This window comes from Brassica napus, chromosome A10, assembly GCF_020379485.1.
Source record: "Brassica napus cultivar Da-Ae chromosome A10, Da-Ae, whole genome shotgun sequence".
Taxonomy (NCBI): Eukaryota; Viridiplantae; Streptophyta; class Magnoliopsida; order Brassicales; family Brassicaceae; genus Brassica; species Brassica napus.
Window position 1 is genome coordinate 12,481,628 of NC_063443.1, and position 26,483 is coordinate 12,508,110.

General features: G+C 39.2%; 5 protein-coding genes and 1 pseudogene across 6 annotated transcripts; 4 read left to right on the plus strand and 2 right to left on the minus strand.

Annotated features, from left to right (window-relative positions):
• Positions 1-1,305: 1,305 nt before the first annotated feature.
• Positions 1,306-4,337, minus strand: LOC106415637 (annotated as a pseudogene).
• Positions 4,226-6,317, minus strand: LOC106415638 (tRNA-splicing endonuclease subunit Sen2-2-like). Of its 2 annotated transcripts, XM_048743020.1 has the most exons (3): positions 6,200-6,305; positions 4,924-5,661; positions 4,226-4,341 (listed from the first exon to the last, which is right to left on the minus strand). In XM_048743020.1, the coding sequence occupies exons 2-3, from the start codon at positions 5,650-5,652 to the stop codon at positions 4,330-4,332; spliced, it is 741 nt and encodes a 246-aa protein (XP_048598977.1). In that variant the 5' UTR covers positions 5,653-5,661; positions 6,200-6,305; the 3' UTR covers positions 4,226-4,329. The 2 variants fall into 2 exon arrangements, with proteins under 2 accessions (XP_048598977.1, XP_022549077.2); XM_022693356.2 differs by lacking the exon at positions 4,226-4,341 and having other exon boundaries at positions 4,796-5,661; positions 6,200-6,317.
• A 136-nt stretch (positions 6,318-6,453) lies between these two features.
• Positions 6,454-9,232, plus strand: LOC125578997 (E3 ubiquitin-protein ligase RSL1-like). The gene is made up of 5 exons (XM_048742175.1): positions 6,454-7,137; positions 7,596-8,374; positions 8,515-8,801; positions 8,881-8,928; positions 9,216-9,232. The coding sequence occupies exons 1-5, from the start codon at positions 6,574-6,576 to the stop codon at positions 9,230-9,232; spliced, it is 1,695 nt and encodes a 564-aa protein (XP_048598132.1). The 5' UTR covers positions 6,454-6,573.
• A 4,160-nt stretch (positions 9,233-13,392) lies between these two features.
• LOC106415635 (E3 ubiquitin-protein ligase RSL1) lies at positions 13,393-16,299 on the plus strand. The gene is made up of 4 exons (XM_013856391.3): positions 13,393-14,072; positions 14,522-15,300; positions 15,396-15,682; positions 15,765-16,299. Exons 1-4 carry the CDS (start codon positions 13,470-13,472, stop codon positions 16,109-16,111), a joined length of 2,016 nt encoding a protein of 671 aa, XP_013711845.2. The 5' UTR covers positions 13,393-13,469; the 3' UTR covers positions 16,112-16,299.
• Positions 16,300-16,906: 607 nt separating this feature from the next.
• LOC106412455 (L-type lectin-domain containing receptor kinase I.7) lies at positions 16,907-20,736 on the plus strand. Its single transcript, XM_048743021.1, is given in 4 exon segments — positions 16,907-17,094; positions 17,514-17,697; positions 18,300-19,705; positions 19,708-20,736. Coding segments are annotated over 3 exon segments (2,172 nt in total). The 5' UTR covers positions 16,907-17,094; positions 17,514-17,674; the 3' UTR covers positions 20,451-20,736.
• Positions 20,737-21,954: 1,218 nt separating this feature from the next.
• On the plus strand, positions 21,955-25,527 carry LOC111213133 (L-type lectin-domain containing receptor kinase I.7-like). The gene has a single exon (XM_048743022.1). The coding sequence runs from the start codon at positions 23,174-23,176 to the stop codon at positions 25,178-25,180; it is 2,007 nt and encodes a 668-aa protein (XP_048598979.1). The 5' UTR covers positions 21,955-23,173; the 3' UTR covers positions 25,181-25,527.
• Positions 25,528-26,483: the final 956 nt, after the last annotated feature.

Here is a 26,483-nt window from a genome sequence, read left to right on the forward strand (position 1 = left end):
GATTAAATAGAACATAGAGATATTCATGAAAATGAAGAATTTAACTGATAATGGTTAATTTTAAATTTAAATCCTAATATAGAGGCTTCTTAATGGCGCGTTCAGTGGCGCTTATGTTTCTACTTAAATTAATTGATATTTTCTTGTTTGTCATGTAGTTTTTTTTTTGTAACACACGATTATTCTATTATTCAAACTTGAAATGGTCTAAATAGCTAGACGGGAATAGAACAACCATTATCAACCAATGTAGTTGATTTAGTGACGTAAAGGATCAATGTGGTGATGTTGTTGTATATGGTTCCAAATAAATATTGATATAATGTGGACTGGTTTGTTAATTTAATACTAAGATGCATTAGTGACTATCTAATGATTTAGACGATAAATTTTGATAAAGAAAAATTAAAACTGAGTCAAAATTACGCACCGATGAAGCTGCGCGTTATAATAGTTTATATTGATATTTATGGGGTGATAGTGTAAGACCAGTTAATGATTATTAAGAAAGATCTCACCTAACCTAATTTCGATTACATCGGCTAATGTACACTTAAGAACTAAGAGAATGTTTTAATTATTAAACGAATAGAAAAATATCTCTGTCTGTTGGTATAGTTGCTTTACACACGGAAACACGTGTTTATGTTATATATAAAAAGTTACAAACCCATGCATACTTTTATTCTATACATAATACATACACTTTAAACTAATGATTATTACTAATTGGAGTTTAGTTATTGAATAAGTACAACAAAATATAGGTGTTTAAGATGATTTAAGGACGTGTTCGGGTCAGGGGCGGTCCTGGGCACAGCGGACTGAAACACCGGCTTAGGGCCCCCAAATTTTTTTAAAAAATTTACATAAGAAGGGGCCCCTAAATTTGTAAAAAAAATTTTTTTTATAAAACCCTTACTAAATTGTTTTAGGCCCCCAGCATCTCAGGGACGGCCCTGGTTCGGGTTTAGGTAGAACTGTGCCCAAACCTAACATCTCGATCCTAACTCATACTTTCAGATTTCTTCTGTAATCTCGTTCTTTGGTTCTGACTAATACTATTTTTAGAATTATAGTCAAAACATAACTTCTAAATTTTAAAGACATAGATTTTATATATTTTTCATTTTAAACTAAAAATTTATTAAAATTTGTGAAATTATCTTCTGCGCAATTGTGGGATTAGAATACTTCAGATATCATTTTTAGGCTTAGGCTTCTCGGGCCCAATCACCATTGAAGGGGCCAATATTCTATAGGACTTCTTCGGCCTTACGGTAGGCTCAGTCATACTTTCAACACTGCAAAATGAACCAGAGGCTTTGATGCCTTTGGCTTTGATATTTGAAAAGAAAAAACTAGTTTCACAATAAAAGAATCAACAGTTTTGCTCCGGAGTACTTGACATAAAATTACCACAACTCAGATGTTTCCAAAATGTGTTTTTTTTTTCAGAACATAGTCATCAGACTAATAATTCACATCAATACCAGAGTCAGAGGAGTAGCTCTTACAATCCAACTCCAAATCAACGGTACCTGAGAAGCAGAAACCAAGATGAGCAAAGAGAAAGTCAGTTCCTTTAGAGATTTCAAAGAGAAACCATCACTTATCTAAATATATATGAACTTTAGAATAGATTACCTAATTATTATTATTCTGTTAGTCTCCACCCATTTCTGCGACTTCTTCCACCAAACACCAATCTTCTTAAGCTTATTCCCTGTTTTCTTCTTTGCACTTCATCATTGATATCCTCAGAGTAAGGAGAGTTTCTTTGATTATTGTTGTTTCCAGCAGAGAGCATGGCGTTAGCTTTTTCCGCATCTTCTCTCAATTGGTTTGATTGAACTCTGAGCTCCCTGAGTTCTGTTCCCATTTCTGACTTCAGTGTCTCGTTCTTGTCTAAAACGATCTGGAGTTGTGTCTCTTTATCCATCAAATCCGCCTTTAACTTCTCGATTACCTCCCTTTGTTGTTTCAGCTCAGCTTCAGCTTCAGCATCTGTCTCTTTCTGGTTCTTCAGTAAAAGGTATAGGTTATCGTTCTCATCTGAAGTAAACTGTAACTCTGTTTCCTTAGCCACCAACCTCGCCTTTAGCTTGTCTAACTCTGTTTTCATTGCTGAGTTTGACGCTCGAGTCGCATCTAGTTCCTCAGTGACTCTAACCGCTCTCTGGCTACTCTTCTCAGCCTCTCTCATTGCAAAACCTAGCTTCATGAGCACGTCTTGTATATCTGTCTCCCTCTTGTGGATATCTGACTTCAGTGTCTCGTTCTGGTCTGAAACGATCTGGAGTTGTGTCTCTTTATCCATCAAATCCGCCTTTAACTTCTTGATTACCTCCCTTTGTTGTTTCAGCTCAGCTTCAGCATCTGTCTCTTTCTGGTTCTTCTTTAGTAATAGGCATAGGGTATCGTTCTCCTCTGAAATAAACTTTAACTCTGTTTCCTTATCCACCAACCTCGCCTCTAGCTTGTCTATCTTGGATTTAGCTGTCTTTAATTCAAACCGGAGTTCAGCTTGTATCCTTAACCGAGAAGAAGCCTTTACATTCCCCTCTTGGTCTTTTTTGCCAGAGGCTTCTAAAGCCGCTCTCAGTCGCTCTACCTCACATCTCAAGGAAGATACTTCTTCATTCTTCTCATTTGATTCCCCAAGTTTTAAACTTGCATAGTCCTTAAGCAGAGTTTCGTGGTTTTCCAAAACCCCCGGGTTAGCCAGAAGTTTAGTCACAAGACCTCCAAGCCATACCATCCTAGATTTTGACTGTTCAAGCTCCACGGCCATTTTCTTATAACTCTCAACTTCTTTTGTGCCATCTGACTTAAGTTCTTCTACTGCCTTTTTAGCATTCTCCAGTTGCCTTAGCGTTTCGGTGGCTAAAGCCTTCGTTTCAGCGTCTGTTACCTCACAGTCCTTAAGTTGGTTACTAAAATTCTCAACGAGGAAAAGTGTGTCCTTTAAGTTTCCTCTCAAAAGGTGAATATCAGAGTTACGCAGCTCAGCTTGTTTCACATGATCAGCTTCAGAAGAAGCCACCATCTCAATCTGAAGCTTGAGTTGTCGGATCTCTTGAACAACAACATCCAGTCCTCCCCTTTCATCAGTAGTAGCACCAAACTCCAAATCCCATCCCTGAGATACACTTCGATGATTAAAAGCACCGGTTTTATCTGTTTCTTCCTCCAAGACCTGATTCTTAGTCTCCTGGAGCTTAGAGGAAACTTCTTGTAGCTGTTTCCTGGACTCTTCTGCTTCTTGCTCTGCTTGCCTCTTTGATGTTTCAGATACTGTGACTTGCTGTTTCGCCTTCTTCAGGTCATATTGAAGCTGTGAGGCTAGCGACTCAAGCTCCGTTGTTCTGCTAGGCCTCTTCTTCAGTTAGCAAACAAACATGACAGTGTTACGGCAATCCCAAGGAGAGAAAAGAAACAGATAATAGAGTGGAAGTTAGTTACATTTTCATCTCTCAACTACTCTAAATTAAATGTTCTACCTAATTTTATATCCCATAGACACGAAATCTTATGTATGCTACATTTTTCCTCATTAAAGTCAATTCAGTAACATGTTATGATGGCACGGCTTATCTAGGATCATGCAAATAAAAGATAGTTTATTGAAATCTAAATGCACCAACTTCCAACAAAGAATAAAACAATAAAAAATTGAATTTGAAATAAGCTTAGTACAAGAGAGGCTCATACCTCGGAGAAAGGACTTGGTGGAGGTTTACGGTCTGAAACTTTTGGACTTGTGTCCTTTGGTATTCTATTATTAGCTGAGATAGGAGATGAAGAAGAGTCTGTCTCTAGCGCTGCTAACTTTAGTGGCCGAGCAGCACGAGGAGACAGCTTCTTGGGAACATCTGGAGATCCATTTCTGCCCCAAAACACATATAAAATCAAAAACAAAAAGATCGACAAAATGAAAATCACGAGGACATTCACACCCAAGCACATGTGCAAGAGAATTACTGATAGTAACAGATCACTAAAGGTCATAATTTGTTGGCTACAATGGATTTCTTGTTCAAAAAAAAAGAGAGACTAGAGAAAAGTTGTGATCGAATTTGATTAAACAGAGGCAATGTATTTGAGGTCCACAAGAATGCAACCTTTAAGATTCAGTGTTGAATATAACTCCCATAAGGAAACAACAAAAAATGAATCGGCCATAAATGTAAAGAATCTATAGAAAGTCAAAATCAAGATTTACCTGGCCTTTTGGGTCTGCATACTGTAATATTCTCCCTCCAATTCACAGGATGGATATATTTTGGGTTTATAGAAAAGATATTTACCATCCTCTTCTTTTCTTCTTCAATGTATAGCCTGACCCACCAACAATTATATAGAGAGCTCATGAATATTCAATACTGAAAGATGGAGACATAGGTTACAATCCAATGGCAAAGAAAACATGACGGTAGTTATTAAAAAGAAAGGATAAGCGTATAAAAATATTTCTTTACTTCTGAATTCATATTCATTACCATCAAATGAACATCTTAAAGAAGAAACAAAATATTTTCTCGCACTTCTTACTAATGTCTTATGTTTGCATAGAGATTTGTTGGATTGTGTCCGTGTCAAACATCTGATTTTATAACAAATGTACTGCTTCTTTTTTTGCTTGAGACTACTCTATTCAAATGAACCTGCTTACCCATAGCTCTGGAACACCATCAAAAACTTGGTGTTTAACATGTCACTCGAAGACTATTCTATTCAAATGTTACTGCTCATGCGAATTATAATATTAAAAAAGACGGTATGAGATTTGAGATTCCCCGAAGAAAGTAAAATGTTGTGTATCTCAATATCAAATATAATTGAAAACAATTGTTTAAGAGATTGACATGGAGTACTCAGTTAACCAGGAGAGGTTCATCAAAGAGATTTCAAATCACTCACAGTGGTAGCATTTGGTTTTGGATTTGTGGTTTCATCTTCACGGTTGAGTTCTGGGCTCCATCTACAAATAGTTTGCTCTTCCACTTTGTAGTTCTCCAAACACATAGGTAGTTTCAAATCTTCTTTATTAGAGCTACCACTCACATGGAGAGTCAGTAACGTTTTGGCAACACTCCCGCTTAACCGAACAGCACAATGGACATCTGACCACACTCTTAACCGATTACTATCACCAGACTGAACCAACACAGAGTATTCAGAATGGACAAGAGATGGATGATGACGGTATGCCACAAAATCCACACCGTACTGCAACCCTGACCTCAAGACCCAGTTCTTGGACCGTAAATGTGAATAAGCTTTGAAAAATATCGGGAAGTTTGGTCTTTGTGATTTCATGTACATCCATGTGTCGACTTCGTTCTCCAAGCAACGGCCTTGGAGGTAGATTTTGATGCATTTGAGATTGTAAAGCAAATAGAAAGCTTCTTCAAAGGATAACTGAATCCATTTCTTGTCTTTCTCAGCGGATAGGACGAGTCTGCCAAAACAACAGCGGTCGAGTAGTTCAGCTTGCTCCGGCTCAACGGCTAGAAGCACGTTGCAACTCGAGAGGGAACCGGATGTCTCTGTTTTGGCTAGAGAGAGTTGGAGCTCTGAGACTGAGTTTGAAATTGGTTCCGCAAGAGCTTTGGCTTCAGCACCTTTCCATTTCCATCTGGGTGCCATGGAATGAAGCTGCATACACATCATTAAAAATTAAACCTTTTGAACATAAAAAGATACAAAAAGAAAAATCCAAAAACATGCTGAGCAAAATATAATGGATACGCTTCTGCTTAGTTTATCAGCAGCAACAAGTATTACAGTATAGGAACTCAGAAGAACATCATCGATGGTAAATTAACTAACAATTGACATTATTGGAAGAACCCAGGTTGGACACAAAGCTATCTATTACCAGCAGAGAGACATACATAGATAGACACACCAATTGCATCTCATATAACATAGCATAAACACGAAAATTACATCTTAACGTGCCAATACACACTTAATAATAAACTTCTTTCAGACATTTTATCGAACAGTTTCTGTGCACCTATATTTCTCAGAAGATCCACAAAAAAAAACTCAAATTTCTCACAACATATACACATTCAAAGATCAAACCTTATAGAAGTTTAATTAAATGCACCAAGATTCACTCACAATATGATTGTTTTGAGATGTAATAAACTGAGTAATTTAGCGAAATCAAAGGTTCTTAATTAACCTGATATCGTTACTGATTCTTTGTTAATCCTCCGCGATCTCGTCGAAGCGGGGAGAGAATTGGAGTGAGTTAATTTATTTGATTTTCAAAAGTTTAAAGATCAGCAGATTGTTTAGACGAAGGTCAGCTAATTTAAGAGGCGTCTTAACTTAAACCATTCCAAAATATCCGGTTTAAGTTTCGATCACAATTAAATGACGTTTTTACACGTGCGTAGACTTTCCCCACGTGCGGTTCTCTATATTAAAAAAAATATGTACGACACGACGTAAAGCGAAGGGGGAAGGCTAAAAGTCACTCGTCACTCATACGAAGAAACACAAAAAAAGGGGGACGCACAGTGTTCCGATTCCGACTACGCTTTCCGATTGCAGATGGAGGAGGCGCTCGCAGCTTCTCTCTCTACCCGATCTCGTGCTCCACAGCGCCCACCGTCGCCTCCCGTCGTCGCTAGGTGTGAAGGTAACTCGAGGGGAAGAGGGAATACCCACGAGACGGTCACTAGCGTACGGAGAGACGATCGAAACCCTAACAGTAAAGTAGGTAATGCTTCTGGTTCTGTGAGACCTTCTCCGGGAGTTACTGTTCTCCCGGCGCAATCAGTCGCCGTCGGGGAGGGGAGCTCGAAGGTTAGTGGCGTAAAGGGGAGTTTCAGGGGAGACTTGATGTATAGACTTTACTTCAAGGGTTTGGTGAGCGAAGAGACTGGGACTGGGAAGGGGAAGGGGAAGGTGAGTGACGTGGCGGCTGGGTTTGGGGTTGCGATTTGCGACCAGAGGGATGCTCTGTTGTTTGAGTCCAAGGGACAGCTTGTTGGCCGTGGCGCGAATCGTCAGGGAGCGGAGATTCAGGCGTTGACAATAGGGTTGACCGAAGCATGGGAGCTGGGGATCAAACACGTTTCTATCTTCTGCGATTCTTTTCCGATTTTTCAATACGTAAAGTTTCCGACTTTTTTTCATTTTCTTCACTGTTACGCTTCCTTCTCACTTGCCTTTGTTGTTGCTCTTGCTGTTGTTGAATGGTGTGTTCGTTTTCCTTTTGTTTACTGGATGCATCATGTAGAAATAGTGGTGAGCTGATGACTTCAAGTTTCCCCTGTTGTTCCTGAATCTATTGATGTAGCTAATGTGTGTTTGATGACGTGCTAATCTGATTGAAGAGCTGCACTGACTACTCTATCATTCTATATCGTGACCTTTTTGTAAGCCATTGTTGTCTCTCTTTTCCTTGAAATATAAAGAAGTTTGTGTAGCTACCCTCACTAGCTTATTAGAGAGTTAGACTGTTAAGTTCTAAGCTCATTTGCTTGTGTTTTGTGCAATGGGTTATGCTTTCTATACCTAGCTTTTCATTTTCTGTGTGTTCATAAGATTTTCATTTTATTTGAATGCAGGTCAGGGGAAGCTGGACGCCTAAGCAAAAAAAGATTGCCATGCTAATGGATGACTTGCAACGGATCAGGCAACAATTCTCGTTTACTCAAGCTGTTCTGGTGGCTGGAAACGAAGTGAAATATGCTTATAAACTCGCTAGGGAATCAATTGTTTCGCAAGCAACCCCTCATGAAACCCCCCGCCAAGCTAAAGTAGCTGCTAGGAAAGAAGAGTGTCTTATCTGTTTTAACGATATTGATCCTGAGCGCATGTTTTCTATCGGCAAATGCAGTCATCGGTTTTGCTTTCAGTGTGTGAAGCAACATGTAGAGGTGAAGCTGCTTCACGGAATGATTCCGAATTGTCCTCATGATAAATGCAATTCTGAGATGGTGATCGATGCATGTGGCAAGCTTTTGACTCCGAAATTGGGTGAAATGTGGAATCAAAGGATCAAGGAGAACGCAATACCTGTCACCGAGAGAGTTTACTGTCCTTACCTGAGGTGTTCGGCTTTGATGTCCAAAACCAAGATATCTGAATCGGCCAAGAGCTTACAGTCTGCTTACCCTGCATCTGGAGTCAGGAGATGTGTCGAATGTCGTGGTCTCTTCTGTGTGGACTGTAAAGTCCCGTGGCATGGGAAGCTGTCATGCGCCGAGTACAAGAAACTGCATCCTAATCCACCAGCAGATGATGTGAAGCTGAAGTCTCTGGCGAATAATAAAATGTGGCGCCAATGTGGTAAGTGCCAACACATGATTGAACTTAGTCAAGGATGCAATCACATAACTTGCAGGTATCTTCTTAACACTTTGATCAACCTAAGAAACCTTTGGAATCAGATAGATCATCAAACTTCAAAGCATGTGTGGTACATTTCATTCTTTCCTTGTTTAACCATATTGGTGGCATATTCCCTTTTGGTATTCTCGTTAGATGTGGGCATGAGTTTTGCTACAACTGTGGAGGAGGATGGAACAAAAAAACAGGGACTTGTGCTAAGCAATGCCCGACCTGGGACGAAGCATACATCATGCGTCAAGATCCAGCTCCAGCGCGTGTGTATGTGTTGCCTAACAACTACTTTGATGATTATGATGAGGATGAATATGATGATTATGAAGCTGATGAAGATTTTGGTTACGGCTATGGTGACTTCCCCTTTAATTTGGAGCACCATATGAATGATGTTAATCCTGAAGCGCCCTTTGATCTGCCAGATGGTAATATTTCCCTTCTAAACCTCTATAATCCCTTGAATCTCACTAGTTTTTTTTTCCCGTACTGAAATCACTCTTTAAGAAGAAGAAGAAGAAGAAGAAGAAGAAGAAGAGGAAGAAGAAGAAGAGGAGGAAGAAGAAGAAGAAGATGAGGAAGTGGAAGAAGAAGAAGAGGAAGAAGAAGAAGATGAGGAAGTGGAAGAAGATGAGGAAGATGAAGAAGAAGAAGAAGAAGAAGAAGAAGAAGAAGAAGAAGAAGAAGAAGAAGAAGAAGAAGTGGACGACTGCCCATCCTTTGGAACTGATGAAGAGTACGATGACTCGGACGGCTATGAAAGCGAGGATCACTATTGAGGTGTAACTATCGAGGTGTAATTTGGAACCAAAGTTGTTCTCTTTCGCTTTATGATCTTTCAGGGGTTGACATCGATTAGCCCTCTAAACTATATACACCAACGATCAGTCCACCCAGACATTACACCTCATCAATTGTCCTCCTAAACAAATTATTTCATCAATTTTCCACAATTTTAGTTAATCTAACCAAATCACGTTTACTTACTCAAATCGCGTTTACAAAAATTGATTGTACAATATCATAACCCGATTAATAATAAACCGACCCTAACCCACTATATTACTAACCCGATTTCCCATTTAAATAAGTCTGTTATGAAATCATCTTCTTCCTAATTAAATTACGGTTCATCGTTTGATTTGAAGAAAATGAAATGACGACCATGGAGCAAAGTAGGATTGAATTGGAGCAAGCAAAATCTGGTTAAGTTTTTGATTCGTTTCTCAAATTTAATTATTAATATTTACTTGTCATGGTTTGTTGTTTACTTTTCTGGGAAAATCGAAGATGGTGTGGAAACATGAGAGATGGAGGTTCGTGTTCAAGGAGAAACAGAGAGTCATAAGTGTACTATTGCCGTTTTGAAACACTTAACATAAGTACTAAATCGTGATCCAAAATACATAATTCTTAAAGCCCTTGAACAGAAAACACAAATCACAATTTTAGTTGCTTGTTTGAGATGGTTGTGTCAGTGAAATGGGTCCAGAAGAGCTTCCAACGTCCTGCAAAGGCCAATGAAAATGTCAAATGAAGACAAAACATGCATAATGTGAAATAGAAACCAACATGCCTTAGGTTCAGTCTTTAACTTCTTCTTCGGATGGATCTTCTTCTTCACTTAATTGAGTAACAGGAACGCTCTCCTGTTGAGATGCCTCTTCTTCGTCAATTATTGCCATAGTTACAGAAATAGGGACCCACTTGCCTCCATTTGCGTCGTCGTCGACCTCTATTGTCGAAGTCACAGCAACTGATACCAAACCATCTCCATTTCCTTCAGCTTCCTCCATAAAACAGTCACGAAACCTAAATTTAACATAAATCCAAGATTTCTCTCTCCTCACTTTGAAATTTCCCTCGAGAAACCTAAACCCCCAATTTTATTTTATCCGATTAAATCAGGTTAGGATAAATCAGGTTACTAATATAGCGGGTTAGGGCCGGGTTGGGTTTGGTTTATTATTAAACGGGTTATGGTATTGGGCAATCAATTTTTTTGAACGCGATTTGAGCAAGTAAACTTGATTTGGTTAAATTAACTAAAATTGTGGAAAATTGTTGAAATAATTTGTTTGGGGGGACAATTGATGAGGTGTAAAGTTTGGGTGGACTGATCGTTGGTGTATATAGTTTAGGGGGCCAATCGATGTCAACCCATCTTTCAGCTGTAAATTTATTGGTGGATCATATGTTTTTATGACTTGTTGCGTTTGAGTTTGGGAGATTCAGGAGTGAGAAATTTGTAGAAACCTTGGTTTGAAGGTAAAGCTTTGTTTTGCATACAAATGTCAATGACGAAACTGTCACATATAACTTTTAAATCACCGAGAAGCAAATGTTTGATTAAAACCCTCATTTATTTTTGAATCGTTGAGAATTAAGGAGAACGCGATACCTGTCACAGAGAGAGTGTACTGTCACAGAGAAAGTGTGGAAGCTTTTGACTCCAACTATTTTCGATGCATCTGGCAAGCTTTTGACTCCAAAATTGGGTGAAATGTGGAAGCAGAGAATTAAGTAGAACGCGATACCTGTCACAGAGAGAGTGCATTGTCCTTACGTGAGGTGTTCTGCTTTGATGTCCAAAACCAAGATATCTGAATCGGCCAAGAGCTTACAGTCTGCTTACCCTGCATCTGGAGTCAGGAGATGTGTGGAATGTCGTGGCCTCTTCTGTGTGGACTGTAAAGTCCCGTGGCATGGAAAGCTGTCATGCACCGAGTACAAGAAACTGCATCCTAATCCTCCAGCAGATGATATTGATATGAAGCTAAAATCTCTGGCAAATAATAAAAAGTGGCGCCAATGTGGCAAGTGCCAACACATGATCGAGCTTACTCAAGGATGCAATCACATAACTTGCAGGTATCTCTCTTTAACACTTTGATTATCTTATAATCATATTTATAAAATGGTCAAGTCGAATAGTATACTTTTCTGTGATGAGGAAAGGTTTGTATACTCTGTTGTTATAGCTTTCTGATTCATTGTATGTATTGTTAATCTAGAATCTTACTTAATGGTAATCACATAACTTAAGTGGCAGTAACGAGGAACCTCGTACGCCGGAATATGAGATGTGATAATTACTATCCGAGGTGCGGCGAAGTAGAAGAATCTGTAACCCATGCAATATTTGAATGCCCTCCAGCTCTCCAAGTATGGTCCTTATCAGGGACTCCTACAAGCCCATGAATATTTCCAGTGTCAAGCGTTTACACAAATATGGACTATCTATTTTGGAGGAAAATGATATCTTAGCACCTGACCAGGACAGAGATCCTTATCCCTGGATAATATGGTATATTTGGAAGGCTCGCAATGAAAAGCTTTTCAGGGGAATAGATAGAGATCCTCTAGAACTAGTTCGATACGCAGAAACCGAATGTCAAGCATGGTTTAATGCAAATGAGATAATACCGCAAGTAGCTCAGACCAACAACAATGAAGAAAACCAAGTCTTAAGCTTGAGAAATATCTGCCTGCTAGATGGATCTTGGACAGACTCAGATCGATACAGTGGATGTGGATGGGTCTGGATGGACTGTGGGGAGAATATACAGCTTATGGGAACTCGGAATTTCCCTCGATGTGAATCTGCATTACATTCGGAGATAGAAGCACTACGTTGGGCGATGGAGAACATGCTTCAACACTCGCCATGCCAGAGCTTTGGAACAGACTGCAAGGAACTGATTGCTATGATAGAGAAACCCAAGGAGTGGCCAAGATTCGCGACAGAATTGGAGAAGATAGAGACGCTGCAGATTTGTTTTCTGGACTTCAAGATCATTCATGTGCCACGAGCGCGCAACCAGTTTCCTGATTTTTTAGCTAAGACAGCTAGGACTTTCCGTAGGATGCTACTTTTTATTGGTTGTTCTATTCCGGTCTGGTTACCCAGACCACCTCAAGCTTGAGTAATAGAATAGCCGTTTGCCGTTAAAAAAAAAAAAAAAAAACTCAACAATGGATAAAACAATATATTTTTTGTTAATTGCTACAGATTGAACTAGGCATCTCTCTTATGTCATTCAACTTGATCTCAATTTAAGGTTTATCTGTCACATTTTTATTCATATTCAAATCAACTTGTATTTTATTTTTATTATTATATAATAATTAGGACGGTTGTACTCTCTGATTATGATATTCTTCCTTAAAAATCTAATCTTAAATGATATTCTTCCTTAAAAATCTAGTCTTAAATCTCTAGACTATTTTCTATTGATTGTGAGCTGTCTTGTGACATTCACAGACATTACAATAAAGAAGGAAACACTGTTATTGGGTGCTCACTCTATTCACAACATTCATAAACTCTTTCTCTTGTAGTAGATTCATAAATTGGTTCCGCAAGAGCATTCGTTTCAGCACCTTTCCATTTCCATCTCGGTGCCATGGAATAAAACTGCATATAGCATTAAAAAATCAAACCGTTTGAGCATAAAACATATATAAATAAAGCAAAATATTAGCAGCCACAAGTATTACACACTAGCATCATGCGGGCATTGTCTGTAACACATGTTTCTAACAATTGACATACTTGGAAGAACCCAATTTAGAGCTGAACTGAACAAAGCCAAGAACTTTTGCGCTAGAGTCAAAGGAAAAATGCAGAGTCAGGATTATTATCTATTTTTACTAGCAATCCAATGAGGCATACATAGACACACCAATTTCATCTCAAATTGCATCTTAGCGTGCCTATACATACTTAATTAAATGCACCAAATAAACTCAAAACTTCATGAAGAGTCACTCACAATGTGATTGATTTGAGCTTTGAAGTGTAATAAAATGAGCGGAATCAAAGGTTATTAATTACCTTGATTATCGTAATTTATTCTGATAAGGCAAGAGGCGTCTTAACGTAAACCATTGGCAAAATCTCCGGTTAAAGTTTCGATTACAATCCAATGACGCCCGGCCCACACGTGCGTGGACTTTCCCCACGTGCGGATTTTGAGGGTCTCCTCTCTATATTAAAAAAAGAAATATGCAGGAGACGACGTAAAAGCTTAAAAAGCACTCGTCACGAAGAGAAAACAAAAAAGGGAGTGTTTTTTGAATCGCTGCTGCTACCAATGGAGTTCTTGGGAGGTCGCGATTCCGATTCCGAATACGCTTTCCGATTGCAGATGGAGGAGGCCCTCGCTGCTTCCCTCGCTTCCCGATCTCGTGCTCCACCGTCGCCTCCCGTTGTCGCTAGGAGTGGATTCGCTGTCGTGGTGGAGGATGAGGAGATCGCGCGTCAAAGAAACACCGGCGGCGGAGAAGGTAACTCGAGAGGAAAAGGGAAAACTCACCACGAGACAGTCTCTGGTATACGGAGAGACGATCGAAACCCTAACAGTAAAGTCCAGAATGCTTCTGCGTACGTTGGTGATGCCGTGAGGAGGGGGAGTTTCAGGGGGGACTTGATGTATAGACTTTACTTCAAGGGTTTGGTGAGCGAGGAGACTGGGACTGGGAAGGGGAAGGTGAGTGACGTGGCGGCTGGGTTTGGGGTTGCGATTTGCGACCAGAGGGATAATCTGTTGTTTGAGTCCAAGGGACAGCTTGTTGGCCGTGGCGCGAATCGTCAGGGAGCGGAGATTCAGGCGTTGACAATAGGGTTGACCGAAGCATGGAAGCTGGGGATCAAACACGTTTCTATCTTCTGCGATTCTTTTCCCATCTTCCAATTCGTAAAGTTTCCTACTTTATTCCTTTTTCTTCATTGTTAATTGCTTTTGTTGAATGGTGTATTAGTTTTACTTTTGTTTACTCGATGCATCATGTAGAAATAGTGATGAGCTGATAAGTTGGAGTTCCCCTGTTCCTGTTACTATTTGATCTAGCTAATGTGTGTGTTTGTGCTAATGTGATTGAAGAGTTGCATTGACTACTCTATCATTCTATATTCGTGAACCATTTTGTTAGCTATTGTGGTTTCTCTTTGCTTGGCGATAATAAAAAGAAGTTGTTTGTTGCGCTACTAACCTCCACTAGCTATATTAGAGAGTAGAGACTCTAAGTTCTAAGGTCATTTGCTTGTGTTTTGTGCGATGGTTTAGAGTTCCCATGTGTAGTGCTTTCTTTACCTAGATTTTCATTTTCTGTGTGTTCATAATATTTTTATTGTATTTGAATGCAGGTCAGGGGAAGCTGGACGCCTAAGCAAAAAAAGATTGCCATGCTAATGGATGATTTGAAACGGATCAGGCAACAATTCTCGTTTACTCAAGCTGTTCTGGTGGCTGGAAATGAAGTGAAATATGCTTATAAACTCGCTAGGGAGTCCATTGTTTCGCAAGCAATCCCTCAAGACAACCCCCGCCAAGCTAAAGTAGCTGCTAGGAAAGAAGAGTGTCTTATCTGTTTTAACGATATCGATCCTGAGCGCATGTTTTCTATCGGCAAATGCAGTCATCGGTTTTGCTTTCAGTGTGTGAAGCAACATGTAGAGGTGAAGCTGCTTCACGGAATGATTCCGAATTGTCCTCATGATAAATGCAAGTCTGAGATGGTGATCGATGCGTGTGGCAAGCTTTTGACTCCGAAATTGGGTGAAATGTGGAAGCAAAGGATCAAGGAGAACGCAATACCTGTCACCGAGAGAGTTTACTGTCCTTACCTGAAGTGTTCGGCTTTGATGTCCAAAACCAAGATATCTGAATCGGCCAAGAGCTTACAGTCTGCTTACCCTGCAACTGGAGTCAGGAGATGTGTCGAATGTCGTGGCCTTTTCTGTGTGGATTGTAAAGTCCCGTGGCATGGGAAGCTGTCATGCGCCGAGTACAAGAAACTGCATCCTAATCCTCCAGCAGATGATGTGAAGCTAAAGTCTCTGGCGAATAATAAAATGTGGCGCCAATGTGGTAAGTGCCAGCACATGATTGAACTTAGTCAAGGATGCAATCACATAACTTGCAGGTATCTTCTTAACACTTTGATCAACCTAAGCAATTATTCAATCTTTCCTTGTTTAATCATATTGGTGGTATAATCCCTTTTGGTATTTGCTTTAGATGTGGGCATGAGTTTTGCTACAACTGTGGAGGAGGATGGAACCAAAAAACAGGGACTTGTGTTAAGCAATGCCCGACCTGGGACGAAGCGTACATCATGCGTCAAGATCCAGGGCGTGCGTATGTGGCGCCTAACAACTACTTTGATGATCATGATGAGGAGGATGATGATGAGGATTATGAAGATTTTGAGTACGGCTATGGTGACTTCCCCTTTAACTTGGGGCAACATATGAATATTGTTAATCCTGAAGAGCCCTTTGATCCCTTCTTCGACCTGCCAGATGGTAATGTGCCAAATCTCTATATAAAACCCCTTGAAATCTCATATGTTGTTCCTACTGAAATCACTCTCTGATGATCCTGTAGGTGTGATCCTTCACCCATCTATGCTGTCTCCCAGGAGCCGTCAGCAATTCTACGACTCGGATGATGATTCTGATGAGGAAACGTTGCGACCACCTCATTTGAGACAGAGTAATGCCCCGTCTGGTAATGAGACAGCAAGAGTTAATGGTCATTTGAGACAGAGTAATGCCCCGTCTGGAAATGAGACGACAAGAGTTAATGCTCCTCCTGAGGAAGAAGAAGAAGAAGTTAACGACTGCCCATACTTCGGAACGTATGGAAAGTACGCTATAGTATACGACTCGGACGGCTATGAAATCGAGGATTACACGAACCCTTTCCATCCAGATTACTATCCTCAGTTTTGAGTTAATTTGGAACCAAAGTTCATCTCTTTTTTTTTCTCCTCAGCTTCAAACACTTTGCTATATGACTTTTTCGGCTGTAATGTTTTTGGAGGTTCATATGTTTTCTATGACTTGTTGCTGCGTTTGAGTTTGGGAGATTGAGAAAAGTGCAAAACTTGGAATTTGTAGAAACCTTGGGTCTGAAGGTAGGGCTTTGCTTCACTGTAATGTGATTGGTTTCGTCTTGCTTCTGTTAATGAGCTTTGAATAGCTGCGAGCTGAATCACACCCCGTAAGTTGCTAAAACGGACACGTTTAATCAATTTCTCATAATTAGTTAGTCCCTATGGGCCGAAATTGGGCCGGGTATAACCCATCTTAGAATACCCACCCATAAGGCTAGATTACTGTCCCAATCGTCACCGTCCCGGAGATGTAACCATCTTTAGCCCTGTTTGTTTGGTTGCCGCAGGTTTCGGTGTCAGCGGCAACAGCGTCAATAAGAACAGTTGTTGTTCGTTTCGCAGACGCTGACGCTGCCACATATTATATCGTGATCGCAGATTTTATCGGTGTCAGCTGCAGGACGCGGCGTTCGGACACAGTGTCAGACGCAGCTTCCTGCCTCAACGAAACGAACAAAAGTTGAGGCAGAATGTTGACGCTGCCGCTGCTGCCGGTACCTGCGGCAACTAAACGAACATAGTTGAGGCAGAATGTTGACGCTGCCGCTGCTGCCGGTACCTGCGGCAACTAAACGAACATCCCTTTTCTCTCTCCCGGCAACGTATCCCACACTTCGTCTTTATAGTCTTTCTCGCTCCCGGTGACGGTAGATTCAACAGCTTCGCTGTTTGTTTCTTCGACTAGCAGAGATAGATTTACTGTTTTGGATCTCTATCTATTGAATTTTTTCAACAATGCAAACTTCTCGTAGTGAAGAAGCTGTGGCTGAGACGAAATGTGATTCATCTGCTTGAGCTTTCTACCAAATAAACTTGCAGGTTCGTCATCTTCCTATTAGATTATAGTGCTACACTGAAATTTTCTGTCACATTTATGAGTGGTCAAGTCAAATAGTGTATTGGTCTCTGATGAGAAAAGGTTGTATTGTATGTATACTTTGTGGTGAATGTAGAGTTAATCTTTGTTAATGGTAATCACATAGCTCAACAATGGACAATGAAACATTTGTTTGTTAATTGCTAGTATAGATAATCTATAATATAGATTGAACTGAGGCATCTCTCTCTTATGTTATTCTAATTATGAATAGATTTGTAAAATATAGACAATTTGATCTCATTTGCCTGTCACATTTATTCATATTCAAGTCAACTTGTATTTATTCTTATACTGATTATGATATTGTTACTTTAAAATCTAGTGTTAAATCTGTTGACTATTTTACATTGCTTGTCAGTTGTGACATTCACAGACGTTGCACCAAAGAAGGAAACACTGTTATGGGGTGGTCACTTTATCCACAACATTCATAAATTCCTTCTCTTGTAGATTTGGTTGCCATCTGCATAATGCAAGACACCGATATGTTCATGTGCAAACTCTAAATAGGTGGGGGTCATGTATGTTTCATCCCGTGAGAGGTAAAGGTTATGACCTCTTCCATTTTGCCCCTTGAATTATAAGGAAAATATGTTCTAAAGGTTTGGTAAATTGTCGTTTGAAATGCTTGACCTTTAGCTGATGTTCTGAACCTAGGATTATTATGAATTGGATATGAGGATATAATAATCACATTTGTATGCCTAGTGCATATTTGGATATTTTAGAAACAGCTATGATTGAAATGGTCCAACATAGTTGATCTTGATATAAATAAATAGCGTACAATGTGCACACTAATTTAGAGAAATTAAGTTACTTATCCCCTTCATGTTATTCTGTAGTATATTAATGTCAATGAGTATCTTGCGCCTCATAGTTCATAGTACCGTATAGCAGACTTTAGACGTGCTATCCATTAACTTGACACTTTCAGTGATTTGACCTCATGAAATCACCCCAACATTTCAATTTATTAGTAACTTTGGTTGCAGCTTCAACCTCGACCTTTTCTTCTCAATGATAATTTTTTAGCATATTCCTCTTAAATAATATAAAAGTCCCATGTCGCCATTTTATTTACCAATTTCTTTTTGTTTTGTTCAGTTTCGTGGAACTAATTTTGCTGTCTTGACCAAGACAGGAGTTCCGGAAGCAGTCCTATATATCTGACTGTGGTCGTGTCATATTCAGTGGGTCTACAACCAGAGAGGAAGAGAAAACAGTTAACCATTGTGAGAAATAAAATCAAAAGGAAAAAAAAACGACAACTCTTTCTATTCCCAATGATTCGAGGAGCGCTTCTTGGAATCATATGGATGATATATTGTGTCTGCGCGTCATTCCAACAAGAGACGACGTTCGTCTTCAACGGCTTCGACCAAGGAGACCATCGTATTCACCTTGAGGATGGTGCAAGAATCCTTCCAAAAAAAGATGTCCTGCAACTGACGAATGCAACGACAACACAAATAGGTCGTGCTTTCTTCGAGCAGCCTATTGAGTTCAAACCATCTGAACCAGTCTCGTTCTCGACGCATTTTGTGTGCGCACTGGTCCCTGTAAGTGAGGTGAGTAGCCATGGCATGGCGTTTTTTGTGTCTCATTCCACTGATTTCGAAGGTGCCCAACCATCTCGATACTTAGGGCTTTTCAACGCAAATGGATCTTCTTCGACACGTGTGTTGGCTGTTGAGCTTGATATTGCTAAAGCTGAAGATGTGCTCGACATCAGTGATAATCATGTTGGGGTTGATGTGAACAGCGCAGTGTCTGTGGTAGCTGCTCCCGCATCTTATTTCTCAGACAAAGAAGGTCGGAAGATAGACATGAAACTCGTGAGTGGCGATCCTATCCAGGTTTGGGTGGATTACGAAGGAACAACACTCAACGTTTCATTGGCTCCTCTTGGTAACCAGAAACCAAGCCGACCTCTTTTGTCATCGACATCCATCAATCTTACGGAGATTGTGCAAGGTAGAAGAATGTTTGTCGGGTTTTCTGGTTCAACGGGGTCAGGCGTGGTCAACCAGTACGTACTCGGGTGGAGTTTTAGCAAAAGCATGGCGTCGCTGCAGAAGATTGACATCTCAAAACTTCCCAAAGCTCCTCATCCCAGCAGTAAAAGTAACTATACATATCTGGTGTTTGATGTTCTGTTGGGTTTACTAGCTTTCTTAGTTTTGGGGCTTCTCTTTGGAGCTTATATGTATAGGAGAAACTTGTACGCCGAAGTAAGAGAGGATTGGGAAAATGTGTATGGTCCACTCAGGTATTCTTACAAATCTTTATACAAAGCAACAAACGGGTTCAGTAAAAATGAATTTATTGGGAGAGGAGGTTTTGGTGAAGTCTACAAAGGAACACTCCCTCGGAGCATAGAGATGAGAGAAGTGGCTGTGAAGAAAGTATCACATGACGGTGAGCAAGGTATGAAGCAATTTGTGGCTGAGATCGTGTGCATGAAGAGTTTAAAACACCGAAGCTTAGTTCCACTTCTTGGGTATTGCAGGAGGAAACATGAGTTATTACTGGTTTCTGAGTATATGCAAATGGTAGCTTGGATGATTACTTGTTCAATCCTGATAACCCGGCTCTCCCCTGGTGGAGAAGATTTGCCATTCTCAAAGACATCTCCTTAGCTCTGAATTACTTGCATACAGAAGCTGACCAAGTTGTTATACACAGAGATATCAAAGCCTCTAATGTTTTGTTGGACGCAGAGCTTAATGGAAGGTTAGGAGATTTTGGTATGTCCAGGTTATATGAAAGAGGGACTGATCCAACCACAACAGCTGCAGTTGGGACTGTTGGTTACATGGCTCCTGAGCTTACAACATTTGGAGCATCCACCGTGACTGATGTATACGCTTTTGGTGTTTTCTTGCTTGAAGTAACTTGTGGGAGGAGGCCTGTGGAGCTTCGCGTGCCGGTTGAAAAACGTTTTCTGATCAAATGGGTTTGTGAATGCTGGAGAGGGTCCTCTTTGATTGATGCTATAGATCCAAGGTTGACAGAATTCTCATCCAGAGAAGTCAAGAGGGTTCTGAAAATTGGGTTGCTCTGTGCAAACCTTGCTCCAGATGCAAGACCGTCCATGGAACAAGTGGTGCAGTACTTAAACGGAAACCTAGCATTGCCCGAGTTTTGGCCATATTCTCCTGGAATTGGAGCTCTCACTCCAACAACGCTTTCACCAGAACAGCTCTCGCTCGAATCAGTATCACTGTCTTCTTCCTTATGCAACACCTCAATGTTTATTACTCATACAGTTCTCTACGGGAGTGGACGATGAAAGTTTCTAACAACTTCCCTCATCATCTTTGGCCTCTTGACTCTTGTCATGGACTGTTATTCAACCATTTCTATTCGATGTTTGTTTCATTGTATGCTTGCACATGTTCATCAATGACATTCTCCATCAAGTTTCACTGGTAGAACGATGAAACGGAACTGGTTTTGTGAAATTTTTTTGTAGCTACTTTACTAAATAATTTGACAATCAGTTGTTATTGTCACTCTTATTCAAGGCATGAGCCAATTATAGATTAAAGACACTCAAACATTAGAGATTTTCCGAACTTTAACTTTGTCTTAAGTTCATCTGTTGTGAGAGAGCTGATACACAATAGGGTTATGTTTCTATGACTTGTTGTTGCGTTTGAGTTTGGAAGATTCAGAAAAGTGCAATCTTGGAAGTAGGTAAAAACCTTGGGTTTAGAGGTAGGGCTTTGTTTCGCCTACTTGTCATTGGTTTTGTCTTGCTTCTGTTAATGAGCTTTGAATAGCGGTCTGAATTACACCGACAAGAGTTTGGTTGCATTACATCTCTTATATATTAACTAGATAAAAAATGCATGCATGCGCTGAATGAGTTTTTTATACTAATGTTTGTTTATTAAATGGTTTTACCATTTTGGAGCAGAGCACTACAATCTTTATCGATTATAAAATGACAAATACAAATATTGGCCTCTTAAAATGTATAATCGTTGTTGAAGAATTAACATATTACAACTCATTTTAATTATTTAAAAACTTCATATGCACAAAAGATAAATTAAGTTATGCGGCTGACACAAATCAGCAAAACCAGATAGACAACATCGATTATAAAATGACGAAAGAAGATTAAGTTTTCTGCTTTCTATTTGTTTACTATTGACTCTCCATAAGTGATTTCATTTTATACATCTATAAAATTGTGATTTCGTTCTTGTTCTCGTTTCAATGATATGAGTTTTGTTTTAAAAAAAAATTACTCTGTGAATTCGGTGAATTACATAAGTGTCAATTTTAAAATATGGATATCTGTAAAAAAATAGTTTCACTCAAGATACATATCTAAAGATCAAATTTTCGAATAAAATTATCGGCAAGCTGTATTCACAGTTAATGTTAAAATCTAATATATCAACTTGTTATAAAATATAAGTGCAGACTCAAAATATAAATGCATGTCTAATATATATTCACCAGTTCGGTTTACAAATCATCTAATTCTAGAACAACAAAACAAATTATTTATTTTATTAACCTACGCTTTTGAGGTTTACTTACTTAATAGTATACTGATAAAATATATATATATATATATATATATATAATATTTTACCATTCTAGTATATGTAAATTATTATATAAACTAAGAATTGTTTGATTTATTAAATGATAAACCAGTAAATTTATAATAAATAGTTCAAATATCTCATTCTTACAATTATAATAGTTAGATAGGATATTAGAAAGAAACAAATATTAGACGAATGATAAAATCTCTCATTCTTCAAACAAACTCAAAAGTAGATAATTGGAATATTGTTATGATATTTAAAAGCTTTTTAGGAATAAAAATCAAGACTGATTAATATGAATGATATAATATTTATATAGTAATCACATAACTCAACAATGTACAACAGAAAAATTGTTTGTTAATTGCTATAGATTGAAATAAGCTTCTCTATTATGTCATTCTAGTTATGAATAGATTTATAAGATGTCCACAACTTGATCTCATTTAAGGTTTATCTGTCACATTTTATTCATATTCAAGTCAACTTGTATTTTTTTTTATATATATAATTAGGACGGTTGTACTATGCTTATAATATTGTTCCTTAGAATTTTAGTTATTTTCTATTGATTGTGAGTCGTGTGACAGTCACGGACATAGAAGGAAACAATGTTATGGATAATGAATGATACTGATATGGGGTGGTCTCTTTATTCACAGCATTCATAAAATTGTTCTCTTGTAGACTGGGTTGCCATCCGCATAATGCAAGATACCGATATGTTCGTGTGCAAACTCTGATCATGGGCGACATGTATGTTTCATCCCTTGAAAGGTATGCTTGTGACCTTCTTCAACTTTTCCACTTGAAACGATTTAAGGAAAATATATTCTAACAGTTTAGTGCATCTTCGTTTCAAATGCTTGCCCTTTTGTTTTTTCTCGTTGTGCAATGCATCCTTAGCTGATGTTTTGAACCTAGGATTGGATATAATAATCACATTAGTATGGTATGAAAGACCACATTCTTTGTTGTGAAGAGTGGCACTGAAATTGTCGTTGTCCAAGAAAGTTGACCTTTGACATAAATAAATAGCGTACAGTATGCATATTATAGCAATGAGTATCTTGCGCCTCATACTTCATACCGTATGGAAGACTCTAGACGTGCTATATCCATTAACTTGACAGTTCCAGTGATTTGACCTTATGACTCACGCCCGAATACTTCAATTTATTTAGGTTGCAGCATCACCATCAACCTTTTCTTCTCAATGATAAATCTTTTGGCATATTCCTCTTCAAATAATATAAATGTCCCATGAAGCCACGTTATTTACCAATTTCTTTTTGTCTTCTGTTTCATGGTGCTCATTTATATACCATAAAGATTCCAAAAAGCAGTCATATATAACTCTTTGGGTCTACGGAAGAAATAGCTGTTAACCAGTTTGTGAAGAGAGGGGAAATTTAAAAAGCAAAAGAAAAACTATAACTCTTTTATGTTCCCAATGATTCGAGGAGCGCTTTTGGGAATCATCTGGATGACATATTGTGTTTGCATGTCATTCCAACAAGAGACGACGTTCGTCTTCAACGGCTTCAACCAAGGAGACCATCGTCTTCACCTTGACGGTAGTGCAAGAATCCTTCTCAAAAAAGACGTCCTGCAGCTGACGAATGCCACGACAACGCAAATGGGTCGTGCTTTCTTCGAGCAGTTTATTGACTTCAAACCGTCTGAACCAGTCTCGTTCTCGACGCATTTTGTGTGCGCGCTTGTCCGTGCAGCTGAAGCTGGAGGCCACGGCATGGCGTTTTTTGTGTCTCATTCCACTGACTTCAAAGGCGCTCAACCGACTCGATACTTTGGGCTTTTCAACCCAAACGGACCTGCTTCCACACGTGTGTTGGCTGTTGAGCTTGATATAACTAAAACTCTAGATGTGCTTGACATCAATGATAATCATGTTGGGATTGACGTGAACAGCCCAAAGTCTGTGGTATCTGCTAAAGCTTCTTATTTCTCCGACAAAGAAGGTCGGAAGATAGACATGAAGCTCTTGAGTGGCGATCCTATCCAGGTTTGGGTGGATTATGAAGGAACAACACTCAATGTTTCATTGGCTCCTCTTGGTAACCAGAAACCAAGCCGACCTCTTTTGTCATCAACATCCATCAATCTTACCGAGATTGTTCAAGGTAGAAGAATGTTTGTCGGGTTTTCTGGTTCGACCGGGTCAAGCGTGGTCAACCAGTACGTACTCGGGTGGAGTTTTAGCAAAAGCATGGCGTCGCTGCAGAAGATTGACGTCTCAAAGCTTCCCAAAGTTCCTCATCCTAGCAATAAAAACAAGTTTAAATCTCTGGTGTTTGATGCTCTGTTGGGTTTACTAGCTTTGTTTGTTTTGGGGATTCTCTTTGGAGCTTATATGTATAGAAGAAACCTGTACGCCGAAGTGAGAGAGGAATGGGAAAATGTGTATGGTCCACTCAGGTATTCTTACAAGTCTCTATACAAAGCAACAAAAGGGTTTAGTAGAAATGAGTTTCTTGGGAGAGGAGGTTTTGGTGAAGTCTACAAAGGAACACTCCCCCGGAGCATTGAGCTGAGAGAAGTGGCTGTCAAGAAAGTAGCACATGAAGGTGAGCAAGGTATGAAGCAATTTGTGGCTGAGATCGTGTGCATGAAGAGTTTAAAACACCGGAGCTTAGTTCCACTTCTTGGGTATTGCAGGAGGAAACATGAGTTATTGTTGGTTTCTGAGTACATGCCAAATGGTAGCCTTGATGGTTACTTGTTTAATGATGATAAACCGACTCTCCCCTGGTGGAGAAGATTTGCCATTCTCAAAGACATAGCGTTAGCTCTTACTTACTTACATACAGAAGCTGACCAAGTTGTTATACACAGAGATATCAAAGCTTCTAATGTGTTGTTGGACGCAGAGTTTAATGGAAGGTTGGGAGATTTTGGTATGTCCAGGTTGTATGAAAGAGGAGCTGATCCAACCACAACAGAAGCAGTTGGAACTTTTGGTTACATGGCACCTGATCTTACAACAATGGGACCTTCCACTGGAACTGATGTATATGCCTTTGGTGTTTTCTTGCTTGAAGTAACCTGTGGGAGGAGACCTGTTGAGCCTCACTTGCCTGCTGCAAAACGTTTTCTGATCAAATGGGTTTGTGAATGCTGGAGACGGTCCTCTTTGCTTGATGCTATAGATCCAAAGCTGACAGAGTTCTCATCCCGAGAAGTCGAGAGGGTTTTGAAAGTCGGGTTGCTATGTGCAAACCTTGTTCCAGATGCAAGACCGTCCATGGAACAAGTGGTGCAATACATAAACGGAAACCTAGGGATGCCTGAGTTTTGGCCAGATTCTCCCGGAATTGGAGCTCTCATTCCAACGGCGTTTTCACAGCTCCCTTCACTATCACTGTCTTCTTCCTCATCCCACAACTCAATGTTTATTACTCATTCACTCCTCGATGGGAGTGGACGATGAAAGTTTCTAACAATTTCCCTTGTCATCTTTGACCTTTTGTCATCGACTATTTTCAACCATTTCTATTTGATGCTTGTTTCATTGTATGCTCAAACCATGTTCATTATTGGCATTCTCTGAAAAAGAACGGATCCTTTGTGAAAAATTCTTTTAGCTAATTTCAGGCTGTTGTTATAGATGATATAACCAAGCTTTTTTAAAAATAGTTAGAGAAATCTATAAGGATCGAATTAGAGAGGTAATCGGTGTTTTACTACTAATCACAAGTTTTTTGTTGTAAGCAGACTGAAAATATTTGGTATCCTTCTAAGTGTGAAAAGAAATGATAAAAATATATTGAAACATTATTTGGTGGAACACCTCTAATAGAGAGACAAAGAGTAAATTTTTGAAAGAATGTATTGTCAAACTCTTTTAGACATCTATCCGATTTAGAAGAGTTGTTATTGCACTCTTTATTCAAAGGCATGAGCCAATTATAGGTTAAAGACACCCGAACATCAGAGATTTTCCAAGCTTTAATTTCTCTTAGGTTCATCAGTTGTTGTTTCTTTGTTAACCATTGTTCTGAAAATGATTGTACATGGACATGTGTTAAAACCACTTTGCAAATAATATCTAGGGAATCTGTATTTCATCTTTCACATTTATTAATTTCCAAATCAACTTGTATGTTTCATCCCCGTGAGAGGTAAGGTTATAACCTTCTTCAGTTTCCCCCTTGAAACAAATTATATTATTAGGAAAATATATTCTAACAGTTTGGTGCATCTTCGTTTCAAATGCATGACCTTTTTCTCGTTGCGGATAGCAGCATCCTTAGCTGATTTTGTGAACCTAGAATTGTTATGGATTGGATACAAGGGTCTAATAATCACATTTGTTTGCTTAGTTCATATTTGGATAGTAGCAATAGCTACCAAATATTGGGAAAGATGGTGGATGGAAATCGCCTTGAAGTGTGTGGATATGACATTCTTTGTTGCTTAAAAGTGGGATTTAAATGGTCGCTGTCATATAAAGTTGACCTTCACATAAATATATAGTACAATATGCATATTACATAGAGAAAGTTATCCCCTTCATATTATCATTTCGTATTTTAATGTCAATGAGTATCTTGCGCCTCGATATTTTAAACCGTATGCAAGACTTTAGAGATTAGACGTGAATCCGTTAACTTGACAGTTTCAATGATTTGACTTTGAAAGTCACTCAATTTATTGGAAGCTTGGTTTGGTTTGCAGCTTCACCGTCAACCTTTTCTTGTCAATGATCAATCTTTTGAAAAAATTTCCTCTTT